Source organism: Perna viridis, chromosome 9, assembly GCF_037379345.1.
Source record: "Perna viridis isolate PV_CMFRI_1.1 ecotype Kerala chromosome 9, ASM3737934v1, whole genome shotgun sequence".
Taxonomy (NCBI): domain Eukaryota; kingdom Metazoa; phylum Mollusca; class Bivalvia; order Mytilida; family Mytilidae; genus Perna; species Perna viridis.
This window is the reverse complement of record NC_142453.1, coordinates 10,295,029-10,312,436: the sequence shown is the minus strand read 5'-3', so window position 1 is coordinate 10,312,436 and position 17,408 is coordinate 10,295,029. Positions and strand designations below refer to the sequence as shown.

General features: G+C 31.4%; 1 protein-coding gene across 1 annotated transcript in view; it reads left to right on the top strand.

Moving 5' to 3' along the window:
* Positions 1-17,063, top strand: part of LOC148606639 (atrial natriuretic peptide receptor 1-like) — a 51,128-nt gene extending 34,065 nt beyond the window's left edge. Inside the window, exons 11-25 of the mRNA XM_088546139.1 lie at positions 321-411; positions 735-803; positions 5,377-5,451; positions 6,085-6,189; positions 6,970-7,041; positions 7,903-8,047; positions 8,623-8,781; positions 9,836-10,010; positions 11,832-11,978; positions 12,172-12,295; positions 12,774-12,842; positions 13,412-13,583; positions 14,859-14,957; positions 16,238-16,329; positions 17,022-17,063. Of these exons, the coding sequence (XP_088402265.1) occupies positions 321-411; positions 735-803; positions 5,377-5,451; positions 6,085-6,189; positions 6,970-7,041; positions 7,903-8,047; positions 8,623-8,781; positions 9,836-10,010; positions 11,832-11,978; positions 12,172-12,295; positions 12,774-12,842; positions 13,412-13,583; positions 14,859-14,957; positions 16,238-16,329; positions 17,022-17,063 (1,636 nt within the window). The remainder of the gene's footprint in view (positions 1-320; positions 412-734; positions 804-5,376; positions 5,452-6,084; positions 6,190-6,969; positions 7,042-7,902; positions 8,048-8,622; positions 8,782-9,835; positions 10,011-11,831; positions 11,979-12,171; positions 12,296-12,773; positions 12,843-13,411; positions 13,584-14,858; positions 14,958-16,237; positions 16,330-17,021) is intronic.
* Positions 17,064-17,408: the final 345 nt, after the last annotated feature.

The following is a 17,408-nucleotide window of genomic DNA, read 5'->3' as shown; positions in this document are numbered from 1 at the left end:
TGGGCCGACAAAATTCGATTGATACTCGCTATGACAGTTCTATTGCTGAAATACATCTACGAAACACTTTCACTTTCTTTAGAAGAACTCTTGACTTATTTTAAACCAAACAGTTGATATCCAAGTTGAGCTGAATAATTAACACAGCAAGTAAACTAAGTTATCAAGATGTCTAATATATTAATAATAACAATTAAGTTGATATAACAATTCAGCTAAGTCAGTGTAACAAGTAAGATAAGGTGTTATAACAGGTTTGCTAATTTAGTTGAGTTAACCAAAATGCCTCCGTATTTACTTACTAGTTTGTATTAATACAGGAGAATAAAAGCAAGAGCGTCGGAATATCTATGGAGAATAAAACGAGCAGATTTATCAATGAATGAACGTTCGCTGTGGTCAATGTCTCGGGTAAATAAAATATAATAATTGTATAGATTATAATGGAACCTATTTTTATTTTAGTATTTGTAAATCCAACAAGTACCATACATTTATTGCTACTCCTAATAATTGTTTTAAACGTTTAAACATTTGTCTGATATATTATTTAATTATTAGACGATTATTAATGTGAACAAAATATTGTTATGTATTTCATTGATGTTTTAAGGTTATTCTAAGGTTAATTTGATAGTTTCAAATTGATCCTTCTAAGTAGGAGAGTCAAACTTAGTACACGTATGAAGTGCATTAACATTTAGAGTTTAATTTTCTTACCATTTTTTTTTCAGATTTCCATTCGTTCAGATCATACAATAGAAACATTTGATAACAAACCCACACAATCGGCTTATTACAAGGTAGGGGCTTAAAACGGTACGGTCTGCTTTATCCATTTATTTTCGTCATTGTATACTCAAAATTATTTTTAAAAAGAAAACGGAATCAGTAGACCGTAAAAAAAAAACTGAATATTAAAATTGGCGTCATTTGCAATGTCAATTTTGCTGAATGAGAGCCTACAAGTTAGGAATGGAATTATAAGACATTAAACCCTGTTTTCCCGGAATTTATGCATGTGTAAAATCCGACCATCCACTTACAAACCTGATATAAAAGTTCTACTAACTTTTATTTGCGTTTGTGTTGAAAAGTCCGATTTCACATATCGATAAATTCTCGACAAAACAGTGTTTAATATAATAAAATTTTTCTGATATGTGAAGGTAAACTATATAACGTTTACTTCTCTAGTACATATGATAAATAGCATTACAGCTGTAGCCGTACTACAATCATTACCATCAATATACCTTAACTTAGACAATATTTAAATGATACAATCCTTTTACCATCTCACGACTCCTTAAGGAAATTATTTGCATTGAGAGTAATCAAGGAACAAATCTAGTGGTAATCCCGGAAAAAGACCAGATATGGCAAACAGACAACAACGAATATGAAATAACCACAATAATACATACAAAGCAACAAAAGTAAATTAGCAACCTGGACTCCACTGAAATTTGGGAGTATGGATTAGGTGCACCGGTAGAGTAAAAGTAAAAAAAAAACCTGCTGAGCTGTTTATAATGTTGGAAATGACAATTTGTGTGTGGATTGTAATTGTATATTTAGGGTATTTATCTTATAACTTATAAATCTAAACAGAAATAATACATCGACTGTAGTCTCTAACATTTCAAATCGTATGACAATCTATTGCCCATGAAAAAAGGTACCATTTTGTATCAGGTGAACAGATCATGCTCTATGGAGCCTCTAGTTACAACTTTATCTCAAACAATATATTATATAGATAAGATGTACATATACAAAGTTGTGATGCGTTATACATGTACGCCAGTTTTCGTGTATAATAGCACATAATTATGCATTTTGCTCACTTTATCACGAAAAAAAATTTCAAATCACTTTCAATTGTCATGAGAGTATTTTTTACATTGTTGATTGCTACAAACTTTAAATGAATCATTCATTATCGAAAAAAAAAGAAAATAATTATCAAATTTGGTTGTTGCTTCTGTAAGCTACACAGTAACTACCAAACTCAAGGAGGCAGACTAACACAAATCAAAGGTCATTTCGATTAGTCAATCATTCGTGTCCTGAATTGCATGGAATATCTGTCATAGGACACTAAACCATGATTAATCAATCAATGAATGAATCAATCAGTTCATTAACAGGGGTCTTGGTTTGTCAAACATGTTTATTCTTCTCTTTACACACAGTGATACTTGATATTACCGCATTTTGTTTCTTTTAACTCAATAATAAGTATCTCTTACGGCAAATGAGACCAGATTTAGAAATGCAGTTATACACATAGAATATTGTAATGAGGAATACTAGCTTTCATGGGTGTTATTCGGTTGGTTTAATCAATTAGAGTGCCTGTTTAACAGCATTGATTCTTGTAGGCATATACTATCTAAACAACCAATAACTATCAATGTCTACTAGTAAAATACTTCCTACATTATTGAATTTTGAATTAATATTTGTTTAGTCTTGATATTACCCAGGTGTTCCTAAAGGTTGGTAATTAGATAAATGTTCAAATCGATGTAAATGTTCATTGATGAACTATTAAGACTACAGAAAACTCATTTTACTTTCCATGGGGTCCAATATTAATTTCTCTTAGTTCAATGTTATATGAACTTTCTATCTTAGCCTTAACCTGAAGAAACTATATATCACCGAAATGCTGTATGTTTACACTAGTAGCTCAGAAATATCATAGGAGGTATACTACCCTGCAATGAAATACCGGCTTCTAGAAGTCAGTGAGCTAAACATAGAATGGGAATTCCTCTTAATTTTACAAAAAGAGGTCTTAAAACAGAGATTATTTGAAAGATTTAAATTCAGTAAGTTACAGCGACTATTTATATACAAATAAAGTGAATATAATTCTCTGCTAAAAACGCGCGCACTTGTGCAGATTTGATGTACACTTTTTCCGTAGTTGCAAAGCATAATTGCACTAGAATTTGCGTAGGATTCTTTTTGCGTGTGTTCTGAAAGCTCAATAGTTGAATTAGTGGTGTGTAACCTAAAGAGATATTTTTTTCTTACAACTTACAATAAAAAAACAGCATTCATTGTGTTCAACCATTTTAATGTTTTACCAACTTTCAGGCAGTATCAATGAATAGTTTGAAAACAAATGTGGTTTTAATTGAAGAATACCAAAAAACAAAAAACAAAACAAAACAAAACAAAACAAAACAAAACAAAAACAAAAACAAAACAAATTAGAACAAAAATTATTGTAAACTGGAGACTGGTCACTTTTTAACACTGACGCCAATACCTTTGCACTTGATATTATCTCATTAAAAGACTTATTTTGTTTGATTTTAGTATTAATTTGCACTAAATTACCTCAAAGAAAGCGATTAATTGGTCAGAATTTTCAGACATTTGCATTCGTATATTCTTATTAAGAACTTAACGAATATCCTTATCTGCCTATATGAAATCTCTTTTTTTTTCAATTTGTTTTCCCTTATACATGCTAAAATCTTTCGTAAAATGGTTACATTAACAGTATTACTACAAACAAGTAATAAGAACCATAAGAAATGAAACAAAAACTTGCGTATTAACAGATAAGGTTAATTTCTTAACATTACAGGCCTAATAAAACGGTGAAAATCACATTCGGCTGATTTTTTTTGGAGACAATTGTTAAAACATATGAAATGTTTTGAGAATTTAATTGTGCATCACACTTTCTATAATAGTAAAGAATTTCAGACAGTTTCAAACACTTTGAAGATGACATTTTGCCACGCATTTCAGTTTGTTAAGAACGGTTTCTGTCTAATATGTAGATAAAGCGTCTGCTTAATTGTGTTCTTAAATGAAATATTTTGTAATTTAATGAATTAAAACTGATATTCACACACTGTACACGCTAGCCTGTTTTAGGTTGATCACACCTCTTAGTACCTCTCACACCTTTAAACCACCAAACGTTCGTTGTTGAAACCACCAAGTACCATACCTCTCATAATATGGATCTTTGCGCATTAAAATGTCTTCTATATAGTCATATCCATATCATTTATTTTCTAAATAACTTGATAACGTCAAGTTTGACCGCAAGGACAATTCCTAGTTTAACATCAATAAGTACCTGGACTGTGCGTAACCGCCTCCGATAACACCACATCTGCTCAAGACGTCTAGTTGTAACCTCAGTGAAAGAACAACAAAAATACTTGGATGGGCTAAGCGCAATTTATGTTACCGATTACAAGGCTTGAATAGCGTTATGTTTTCCGATGAGTCCCGTCCAGTTTTTACTTAGACAACGGGAACGACGAAGACTCGCTTATCCACGCCAATCGAACCTTACGCCAATCCTTTGTGACAGTCAAGTCAGACCCTAAATAGAGGTTGTATAATGATGTGTGGAGGCATATCAGTAATCGTGTGTACCGCATTTCAAATATAGTTGTATGGAAATCTAACGGCTGTTGGCTATAAAAAACTACATTTATTTACGACCTTTCATTCTCTTCATTCAGAATCAGGGGCACCATTTGACATTTCAACATGATATTGCTTGTATGTGTTGCCAGAACCTTTCTTCAGCAACACATTTCAATTTGCTTGATTTGCCTGCCGTATCAACCGATTTGAATCCTAGAATACATTTATCGGACGAAATGAACCGTAAATTGCGTCTACGTACAAATCCACAAGTTGCGCACCGGAAAAACGTCTGGAATTAGTAAGCATTTGGAAAAACATACCCAAAACCTTTCTCATCAATATGGTGTCATCCACGAGACGTCACTTTTATGCATATATTGACGTAAACAGAGGTCATACCCGCTATGGACTTTGTGAATTACAAAATAGGACACGTGTTTTTGAAACCAACAAAGCAACAAGTTACGAACAATAAAGTAATTTTGCTTAATTCCACTTATCAAAAAACTTGATGATAAAGACAAATAAGTAAGAAAGAAAAGATAATTCATAAAGAAAGTGACAGACCTAAAACACCTGATTAATGATAGGTAACATTAAAAGAATGGGTTATTTAAACTGGTATCAGATTTGGTTTTGTATAGGTAGTTGTTAACTTTTAAGGTAATTGGAGATCCCTTTCTATGAAAGTAAGCTACGAATTTGGGTTTAGAAAAATGTCGATTGACAACTACCTGACATCTGTCAAATGTAACCTCATGTGATTAGCTTGTATAACAAAATCAATATTTTCTGTTATGAGTTTATTGGGTAAAAATAATTCTATGTACACAATATAGAGCCAATGCATCAGGTTTTTGGTTAAATTCGCGATTCTTCTAACACAGGAACTGAGTGACATATACTTAGAATATTACAAAATCTTAAATATACATCTACTAATAGCCCTTTTTCCCACAGGGAGCTCTGGTTGCAGTTAGAATCTTTCCAAAATTAGCATCAGAGAAACTTGTCAATGTAAAGGAATTCAGGCAGGTAAGATTACATAGTAGTAAATCCTTAAAAATAGGATAGTGAACAAATAATGGCAAACGAATACACTGAACCATGAAGGTGTTATTTTATTTTATTTTTTTTTTTTTTTTGTTCCAAATTTGCACTTTATGTGTTTGTTCTAAAACCTTAAATGATACATGTAAAAAGCGTAGTTAGATGATAAATAAATCCGTGGAAAATGTTCATTTAATAACTTTCTGCAGCTTTTCAGAGTTCAAGTGGTTAATATTTTGAATTAAGAATACATCTTTAAATATGCATAAAACGGCATGTATTTCTTTCAGCCCTTAATCACTTGATTTTATACACAGGGTGAAGGCAAAAATGAATGTTAGGTATGTCACACCAAAAACGTCAAAATAAATTATGAACCATTTGTTTATTTGATTGTTATATGTTTGTTTGTTCGTTTGCCACTGATTTCAAGAGTTATGTCCCTTACCTCAGGTCTACCTCCTTAACAGTTACGTCTGCCCATTTACCCGGACTCTGGCGTCATTTTATTTGTAATCATTATCTATATCGATCACTTTATCCTGTCCAGCCAATAAATTTGTAATTATAAATGTGAAACTCGGATCATATTTACTAATATTTTATTTGTTCTTGCAGATGAGGGAGCTGGATCACAATAACGTTGTTAAGACTATTGGTTTTGTAATTGATCCACCAGAACTTTTATATGTATCTGAATATTGTAACAAAGGTAGTCTAATGGTTAGTTGTACATTGAATCTTTCTATTTAAAAAGAAAAGGAAAGCAAAGCAAAACAAAACAAAACAAATCAAAACAAAACAATGTACTTAAGTTTTGCCTATGGACTTTTTCTTGCAACGACTCAATCAAGAACAAATATTTTCAACAGTTAGGGCCTATTTTCGTCATATCTGAAACATGTCATAACTAACGTCCTATACAAATGTTTTTTTTTCCGACGCAGTCGTTATAATTACGCTTTTTACCCTTTGACCTTAAGGACGCTCTTCTATGGACACGCAAGTCACCTGATCGCAATTCTGTTTCCCGATTGGCCATATACTGATAACGTAGTGGCGTTTGAAAAAAAAATGTATCGAAACTTTGTAATTGAGTGCCATGTATTATTTTCTTGAAAGAAATGTAGAAACTTAGAAATAAAGAAAAGAAACTTTTACAGCGTTGGCTATCTAAGATAGTACTTGTTTTCCATTCTGATAACAAGTTACACCCCAATTATTGGGTTATATTGCATTTTCCTTGTCCTTGCGCCCATAATACTTTTCATTTATGGATTATTCAGCTTTTATTGAAGTGAGATATTTGGAATATTGCTTTTTTTGCATGTATACTGGTATCGTATCTCTCATTTCCCATTTCGTCACTGATTTTCTTCCTGTCTACTATACATCAAACTTTGACAGAATTTGTAACAGTATGTTATATACAGTATGTTTAAACGTAGGAGTAAATTAAGTTTAAAATGATCTTGTATATCAAATAATGGTACCTTATTTCAGGATATTCTTGAAAACGACGACATCACTCTGGATTGGGATTTTAAATATTGCTTAATGTGGGATATATTGGAGGTACGTTTGAGCATCTTATTGTTCTATTTGAAGACGCAATTTCCATTCCAATAATGACAGTTGTTGGGAAGGCCCTTTCAAAACAATATTAATGAACGAATATATAAAAACTATAACAGAGCCTTTCTAAAGTTTTTTTTTTGTGTATTATTTTATAGAGAAACATATGTGCTAATATTTGTATATCTTATGATACAATAGAGAAGCGCACGAAAATGACCATGCAATGTATTCTTGTATGCACGAGCCAAATAAAATATGATTTTCGGGAAATATCGAAGCGTTAAAAATTACTGTGTTTATATTTTTTTGGCGTCAAGTGTTAACACAAAAAGGTGGATGCCAAGTGTTTCAAAATGCATTTATTTTCAACTGTTACATGGGTTAAAGGATAGTGAGGTTAATGTTTATTAGAATACATGATAGAATCAATGACTTAGTGGGAAAAAATAAGTCGAGATGTATATATATATATGCTCAAATATGAAGTTTTTATCGATATTAGAAATAGTTGAATTTAAAAATGGCATTGGAACAATCATTACCATATAATGTTATTGCATTCTTATTGGTTAATACAGTTACCCACAGAGTACTACTGTACGTTCCGAACATAATTCAATATAATATCGTCGGGTATTCAATGTTTTAATTGCAATAATCCTATTAGATAGTTGCACTCTGCAACCAACTAATCAAAACAAAGGGTAGAAATTCAAGCTTTCCTCTAGCAATAAAATGGAAATCACATAAAAATCAGCTCACAATACAATGTTCCATACATAACAAATAGATACTTTCAACATTATCTGATTGCACTTTCGCTATAGTTTAAGGTTTAAACTATCACTTAATTTACAGGGTCTTGAATATTTGTTTAGAAGTAATTTACGTTACCATGGAAATTTGAAAAGTTCTAATTGTTTAGTTGATGGAAGATTTGTTTTAAAGTTAGGAGATTACGGACCACGTGGGTGGTTGCAAGTAAAAGAAAAATCGGACAGAGGTTAGCATCGTTCTTTGTATAATATATTGTAAACGTTTTAATGTTCAAGTGATTTTTTTATTACAAATACATAATTCTTTACTTAAGTTCAGAAGACAAACATATATCAAACTGCTCTTCAGTTATATAGTAAATAGAAATCAACGGATTTTATCAATTAATATCATATAAGATAGTAAAAACTAAGCAGAAAGTAAATAGTCATATTTCATCTAAAACATCTGATATCGTGTAAGGTTGTGAAATGTTTACTTTTGCATTTTACGGCAAAATAGTCTACCAATATAAAAACTATATAACTCCCTATCCATTTAGACCGTCATCCTTGATTTGTTTAAAAAGTTACAGCTTTGCTGATTGTCAATCAAGAAGCAAAACTGTTGTTCACAATCTCACGATCATGGTGCAATACTAGACATACTTAATTGGTCTGTTAACATATTTTTTATCTCTTGAAAGAATATCGGGTTGATTCATAAGATATCATTTTGACGTGAACTGCAAATTACACGTCTTTTGTCTGACTTTGAAATGGAATGGATAATTTATAGGGTAATGATTTGTATTCGTTCCAGACAAATTATGGTCAGGTCCTGAGGTAATAAACGGTTTCCAATTAGAGTCGTCAGCTGCCAACCAGGCGGCAGATATTTATTCTGTTGGCATTATATTTCACGAAATTTTACACCGTAATGGACCATTTGGTGTTGAATGTTTAGAAATGTCGACGTTTGGTAAGTGACACATAATATGTTCAGTGAAGTTCTGTCTATATATAATATAAAGTGTACGAATACTGTTATTTGTCATCTATTCTATCTCAAACACAAGCAAACAAAATATAAATACTAATACTTTTGGAAATTTACAATCTAAGAAAATGTACTCAGAGTTATTGTTATTAGTTTAAACGTGTACAAGTACAAGCCAGTGTTTGCGGACGATTACGATTTTCAATTAAACACTCATTTATTGAAAATTTAGTGTGTAATATTGGCAGTAGATAGAACAAACCACAAACAACATTTAGGCAAATAGTGAACGAAAAATCGGATATTTAAATTATATATCACATCGTGTGTAAACAAAGGAGATATGGCCAACGTTGCTTTTTTTTTTTTTTTTTAAATCGTTCGAACTTTTCCAAGCAACCGATTTTCTTGGTCACAATTTATTCGGAACAAAATGATTAATATAGAAAGCATAGAGACGTACTACAATAACAATCTTATGCTGACCTTGACAGATGAAGAAGTTTTACGACACAACAAAATTTGTTTATTAATATCATTCAGACTATTTACAACTTCCCTAGCGAAATCCTGGACGAATACTAATCTGAAAATAGCTTGTTATGTTATATATTATATTAAATCATACTTTGTATTTCATTATCGAGGGGATAGGTCTGACAAATGATCACGTTTCTGTCAAGGGAATACCCAAATAAATAAAAATAATTAAAAAAAATTAACAAACGATTCCTCATAGAAAACATTTGAAAGCAATTTCTGATGGTTTTGAACAACTTTCAAAAACAATTCCAAACAAACGTCCTTAACTGTCCTACGTAATTTATTTTGCTTCTATGTCAAACTAAAGACACACCAGTATTTGAAAAGCAGTCTCGGTCACAACAAATATTTGTAATCAATATGAAAATTTTTAATCTCTCCAAAACCACATAACATAAATATTAAAACAATGCGACGTAGGTAGTATTAGTTCATTTCGTTATATAACAATTAACACCCCAGGTATAGGCATTGATCGTATTTATGTTTTCAGATATAGTTAAACGGATAAAAATGGACTCGATCCCGCCATTCAGACCAGTATTTGATCCTTCATTGTGTCCAATTAATTTGAAAAGCGTTATCACTAAATGTTGGGTCTCTAATCCGTTTGAGAGACCACCTTTAAAAGATGTCTCTAAAGCCATTGATGACATGACTGGCTCAAAGTGAGTTAATAACATATATTTACTGTACAAAAGCAACTGATGTTTGAGGGACACAATTTTTAAAAATCATTGGAACGTTTGTATTCAGCATTTTACATCAATCGTATGTAAGCCTCTAATTAACTTGGATTCATTTTATTCTGCCTCAAACGAAAGCTTGAGAGGCTTTGGTGAAATTGAATACAAACATATCACTGATTTCATGAGTTATGTCCCTTACCTTAGGTCTATTTCTTGACTGGACCGGTCTATTTGTATAGTCTTCTGAAAAAAGTACAGATCTGAAATAAAGCAAATTTGTTTGTTCGGTGGGTTTATTTACCATATAAATCATACCTTTCAAAGGCATGGTCTTATATGGACAGTTTTTTAATTGTTCATTTCTAGTACATTATCCTGGTATTATTCCTTTTCCACGTTTCCACAGCGGTGTTTTCTAGACATGCAGATGACGCATACCCTACCTGTGCACTTGGTCCATGCTCCCTTTCGTAGTGAAGTGCGAGTTGCTCATTTACTGTTGTTATTTTGTATTTTGTATGTATTATTTCGGTTATTTTATGTGCTTATTTTGTGAGTCTGTTTTCCATGTCTGATTTGTCACTGGATTACATTATTTTGATTTACGCTAGAATTTGGTTTCCCTTGATTTCTTTTTTATAAGCGTTGTTGTCGATTTGTATATAGACAATAATAGTTAACTGACTTGAAATAAAACGAACATACAAATAAGATCTCACTAACCACTTCTAACGTTTCCATTACTTTACATGTTAAAAAAGTAATTTTCAAAGTCTCACTGTGAATTCCCAGGACAAATGACATCTTAAAGTTGCACACTGTTGCGAAGCTTGGAAAATAAGGCTTCCAAAATCATTATGCTAATGGTACGATGATAGTAGAAATTCTTCACAAAATTTACTTGAATAAATAATGCTGAAAATCCACATATTTACCTGTTCTGCTAACTGACAGCATGGAGGCAAATTACTCACACATGTAAACAATATTCATACACTTTTGTAGTTAATTACATATATGATTTTAAAGTACACATTCGCAGCTTCATTTTGACTACTTTTAATCATAATACACACAAATAATGCACTTACAATGCATATGTCTAGGTTCAGTGTGTTTTTGGTACTACATAGGGGGGTGGCCATTTGACCCGGAAGTGGTTAGTGAGACCTAAGGCTTAGAATGGTGCAAAAAAAGCAACCAGTGTCAAATTTGTATAAGATATTTTTTGTACATTGTTACTGCTTTTTATGCTATAATTATAATTAAAAAAAGATAAACGTTTTTATTAAAAACGTATGACATTTCGGCAACTTAGAAATAAAATGTTTTTACGTCAAAAGAAAAACACACGATTCTAATGGTCATTGTGTGTCATGATTGGTTCACTTTGACTGAGCGGTTGCACTATCAATTTATTTTTCTTTTTAAAAATAACTTTGAGTTTAGAATTAAATAATTTTAAACATTCCCTTTGCGTTTGACTTATATTCTTCAGAACTAAGCGACAAAAGACTGATAGGATGATACGCTGACAAATATAGGTCATTTAAAAATAACGTGAACTCACCTGAAACTTATGTAACTTTCACCCGCAATTCATCTAACATAATTTTTTTACGAAATTTACATGAAATGCATGTGAAGACTCAAATTATACGAATATCACATGATATTTGTCACAAATTTTAATTGCTAAATATCGGTATAAATCACGCGAAACTCATGTGTAAATCATATGAAATAGTTTTGTCTGTATATTTCATTTGTGAAATTCAGATATTGTTTTTTTAATTCTAGGTTAAAGGCTAAAAACCTTTTAGACAACTTGCTTAAACGGATGGAACTTTACGCTAACAATCTTGAAGGGATAGTCGAAGAAAGGACAACAAAGTATCTCCAAGAAAAACAAAGAGCAGAAAGTCTTTTGTATAGGTTATTACCACAGTAAGTGTTTTTGGTGCCTGCACGTCTATTACAAACAAAACAGCAGAACACATTCCTTCAGTTATTAGCTTCTTTTATAACTTTCTAATATAAAAAAGGCGATATTGTTTCATCAGCCATTGTTGTTGACATATAATGTTGTGAAAACAAATCTGGTGTTTCTTCATTAACAAACACTTCTCAAATTACACAGGCCAATAGCTCATCAAATTCAAGCCCAAGGTACTGCAGAACCAGAATTATTCGATAATGTTACCATAATGTTTACTGATATTGTACAGTTCACAACGCTATCTGCTGAATCATCTCCTTTGGAGGTAAGTGTCTTTAAAATTTCAACATTAAGGAATGTTTACTCACCTATCATACAGTTACACACACACACAAAAAAAATAAACAAACAAAAACAAAAAAAAAACAAACAAACAAACAAAAGCAAATAAAAAAAAAACAACGAAACAAAAACCAAAACAATACAAGTCGTAGAATGTCGTATCATTTTATCATATCAAGAAGGGTTTTGTTTTTGGTATAAGTACAATATTTGAAATAACACAATCTTATAAAATTTTTAGTAATAAAATAATAAATAAGAGTATTTTTAAACTTAAAGACTTTAAATCTTAATAACAATTCGTTGGTTAAAACGAAGATTAGTTTTAGTAAGTTTAAATTGATTCTTTTATCAACAAAACAAACGAAAAAGAAACAAAATCAATCCAAGGAGATATAGTTATAAAAAAAATGGAGGCTTTGAATGAAATACATCAGCTACTCTTTTTTATTTTGTTCTAGATAATAGATATGTTGAATACTCTATATTCGGGATTTGATGAAATCATCAATGAATATGATGTGTATAAGGTAAGATTACATGAAATTAAATCGTATAGCGGGAATTTAAGTTTGCGAAGAAGACGAGAAAAAATAACGACGGTGAAAATTCAATTCCAATATTCATTGAGCAAATCACAAAACTTGGCTCTGGCTTTTATAACCGTATACAATATTGTAGATAAGAACTAAATTGAACAGAAAGGAATTGTTTCAAAAGTGTATGTATTTTTATAAATAATTTTATTATAGCATTGTTTATTGTGACTTTTAGTGAATTTGCAAAAAAGCGAAGTTCTTGTAGTGATGTATTGTTCGTGAAATCACGTCTTCCCGAAACAATGAAAATACTTGAAGAGAAAAAAGTGATAGTAAGCCATTTGACATATTTATATTGTTTGTCCAGTAACACCTGTATATTATTGAGGTAAATAACAATTTTCCGTTTTATAGTGACACTTGTCTAAACCGAATTCTCTTTTTACTTAAAATTGGGTTCGTTTAATCTGGTATTCGGTTTCCAAATTCATTTCAATTGATGAGAAAAATCATGTACACCTTGTTCAGACAGGTTTTACTGTTTCTGTATGGTGTTCCAGGTCGAAACGATTGGTGATGCCTATATGTGTGTATCAGGGTTACCTCAACGAAACACATACCACTCTTTAGAAATATCCAAAATGTTGATTACCATAATGCGATACGTCAGTACATTTGAAATCCAGCATAAACCTGGCAGGACGCTAGAACTTAGGGCAGGTGTTCACTCAGGTAAGAAAAAATACAGAATAGGGAAGCAATACATGATTATTGTCATTCTCCTTCGAAGAGGTATAAAATTGCTTTTTTTAACTTTTATACAATACTCGTGACCTGAGGTTAATCTCATTTTTTTTCATATCATGTACTTAAGGATGTAGACCTAGGGTAAGGGACATAACTCATGAAGTCAGTGATATGTTTGCATCATATTCAATTTCACCAAAGCCTATCAAGCTTTCATTTGACACAGAATGAAATCAGTCTAAGTTTGTTTAATGCTCACATGACATTGATGTAAAATGCTGAATACAAACGTTCCAATGATTTTTAAGAGTTGTGTCCCTTACCCTAGGTTTACATCCTTAAATGTCAGTCTTTGTAAGAATCAGGGAGAAATATGGTATAAAAAAAAACATCATTTTTATAAAGTAATTTGACTATTTGCATCATCAGAATCAAAAACAGACGATATTTTCCTATGCTGGACCATTGAGTTACAATTTCATTGAAATTCAATGCAAAATGAACAATTCAAGGGCAGATAACTCTGTCAATAACCTTTTTTCTAAGATATAGTCTATTAAAAAAATGCTGTGCAAAGCTAGTGATACAGAATTCAAATCGATCTTTTCAAATAGAGAAAGTATTAAGTGATATTACATTGTCCGGTAAGTTATTAACTCGCATGTTTCTGATTTTTCCAATATCGCCTTACAAATACTTACATTTTAAAGCTCATGATTTGCTGAAGAGATAATACCACTTAATGGACATGCAATATGCGTCCAGTAATTCATATCGGCGCCAAACTACAACTTTTAGAAAAAAAAACAAATTTGAGCAAATCTGTAAAAAATTGAAGAACTTCACAATTTTGACTGTTTATTACACTGTTGTTACATTATTGTTACACTGTATATACACTACATGAAATGTGTTTTTATTTTTCAATAAATTTCACATTCGACTGATTAAAAATCTGTATCAAAGGTCAAATTAGCAATAAACTTGTAAAGCCTTTCGATTTCAAAAAAACTATTTATTATACCATTTCCTTAAGGTTAATAAATTTTGGTAATGATATCTATCACTAACGCTTTTATAATTTTCGTGATAAACAATATGGTGTTTCGTTTACTTGAAAAAAAAACTTCTTAGATGAACATAAATTTACCACTTGATTGTATTATTTTCGATTCGAATCAATTTGTTTCTCATTGACAGAAATTTGACATTTGGAAAATTGACTATTTTGTTTACGATATTGGTCCTTTGTATTGTAAGGATCTTGTGTCGCTGGTGTGATTGGTGTTAAGATGCCCCGTTACTGTTTATTTGGGGATACCGTCAATACTGCTTCAAGAATGGAAAGCTCTGGAGAAGGTATATAGGTGACAGCTATAAATCTCTACTTTAATTGTACTCAACAATTTACATGTATGTTGATAATAGTTACATTGTAACTAGCATATGTAATAATCACCCAAAGTGGCAATGGGGGCAGAAAACAAACAAAATTAAGGAGAGTGAGTTCCGATACAAAAATGTATAAAAGAAGACAAGCTTTGAAGATATAAGTTTTCTCATTTTTAACCAATTGAGCAAAAATTGTTTTTTTTTAAGAGTGGAAATCCCCTATGACCACCAACGGGTTTCGTAACTTAACTTAAACATTTTACAGGTAGAAAAAAAATCTGATTGTTAACAAGCCACATTAGAATGGGAAACAAAATGTGAAATGCAAGGACTACGGTTCATGTGACTATTACATGTTGTCATATCTAAGAGTAATCAAGGGAACCAAGATTATAGCGGTAATCAAAAGAATGTAATCCAGGGACAAAGACCAAATATGGAAAACAGACAAACACAACAAATAACATAAAGTAACTAAAATCACACATAAAAAGTAACAAAAGCAAATAAGAATCTCGGACTCCACTACAACCTGGGAGCATGGACCAGAAGCACCGGTTGGGTAAGCGTTCTCTGCTTTTCTAGAAACACCCGCCGAGTTGTTCATAAAAAAGTCATGTCCGGGCTAGTTGAAAGAGGAAAGCAAATCTATGACAAGTTGAACAAATCAGTTTTCAGATGATCTTGTAGCAACATAACCCTGTTCCAGAAGCTTATTTGTTAGAAGTATTGTGCGATACAAAAAGTCTGTGTAGTTTCGGCAAGGTCTAGCATAACGTATGAGTTGTGATAAGAACACTCCATACGCTGTTGCTGAAGGGATGTTGCCACAGATGAAAACATGCGGAATAATATGTTGTGATATTTCATATTCATATATTATGTTCTGTAACCTTTTCTATCAGACATGTTATTTATACAACTGATACTTATGCAAGTTATGTGTAACATTCGCTTGCTCTCACAGGATGATTATTAAAATTATACGCTACATTAGCGTGGCTAATAGAGTACTCCTATATATAGCTCAACTGGCAGAGCAATGGTTTTCAGTGTCAGGGTTCCAAAGCTCGATTCCAAGCTGGTACTTTATGATTTTTTTTTATTTTGTCAATTACATCGTGTTCTTTTGATAAAACATTCTGTAAAATATTCTTTTGTAAAACGTTTTTGAAATTATTATCGTTTTTATAATGTTATATCTATGTAGTCAATATCATAATGATGTATGTCATTTTTTATTTTAGCTTCTAGAATACAGATAAGTAGTACAACTGCCGCATTGCTCAAAAAAGATCCAATATTGTCATTATCACCAAGGGGGGAAATTGTAGTAAAGGTAATGCTGTCTCAGTACGGGTCTTTTAGCGGGTGCATAACATCTTTCAAATTTATTCGGCTAGTTTAATTTTTTTTGAAATTTCATTATGTGGTTCACTTAGATAAAAGAAGCAAACTTTATCAGTTTCAAGAAATTTTTATTACATGTTTCATTGCAACAATTTCAATGAACATAAAATAGCTTCAGTAACAAACAAAACTTTTAATCACTAAGATGCATGAAATTTGATATCAGAATGTCACAAAAAAAAACGTTTTGCTGATTTTACAGAGTTATTTCCGGTAGGTGTTGCGTAAATGGTGTAATATTGACAGTATACTTTAACTATCTCAACATGTAAAACTCATAATGAACAAATGATTTTCTATCTCTTTCTGAACTGAAATTGTATGACACAAATAAAAAAAATTTCGACGGCAAATAGAGATATAAACATCATTTATAACAAACTGAAAAAAGACTTTCTAAGTTCTTGTTCAAATAAGTAAATATAGCAATATTTATTCAAATTAAATTCCCTATATTTTGATTTTAGTATCAGAATTTAACGGATAAATTATCAAAAAAAGTCCGATGACGTAACAGTCACAAAACAAAATTTGGTCTATGGGATGATGTATGAAATTTATTATCCAATCAGAAAGCATGTTACTTCTGGAAATTAAATTATTTCATTTTATTTTTTTCAGGGAAAAGGAATAATGATGACGTATTGGCTTGAGTGGAAATAGGGGAAATAAACCTCAACGGAAGACTTTAAATGACTTGAAAATATGAAAATATAATAAAATCTCTAGCATACAAAGTAAAAATAGTTATTCTTTGCTTGCCTGGACACAGGAATAATAAATTAGTAATTTACAAATCAAAATGTGCATTTATATTTAGTTATCCATACATAAGAAGAAGTAGAATCATCGATATTATTTTGGTTATACTAAATACAGAAGATATAACTATTGCTTCAAAGTCATTAAATCGTCCATTACTGACGATCTTCGTTGCTACCTATGTCCGATGATGAATGCCTTTAATCGCTGTCATTACAAACAACCCTCTTGGGTTTCATGCTTATT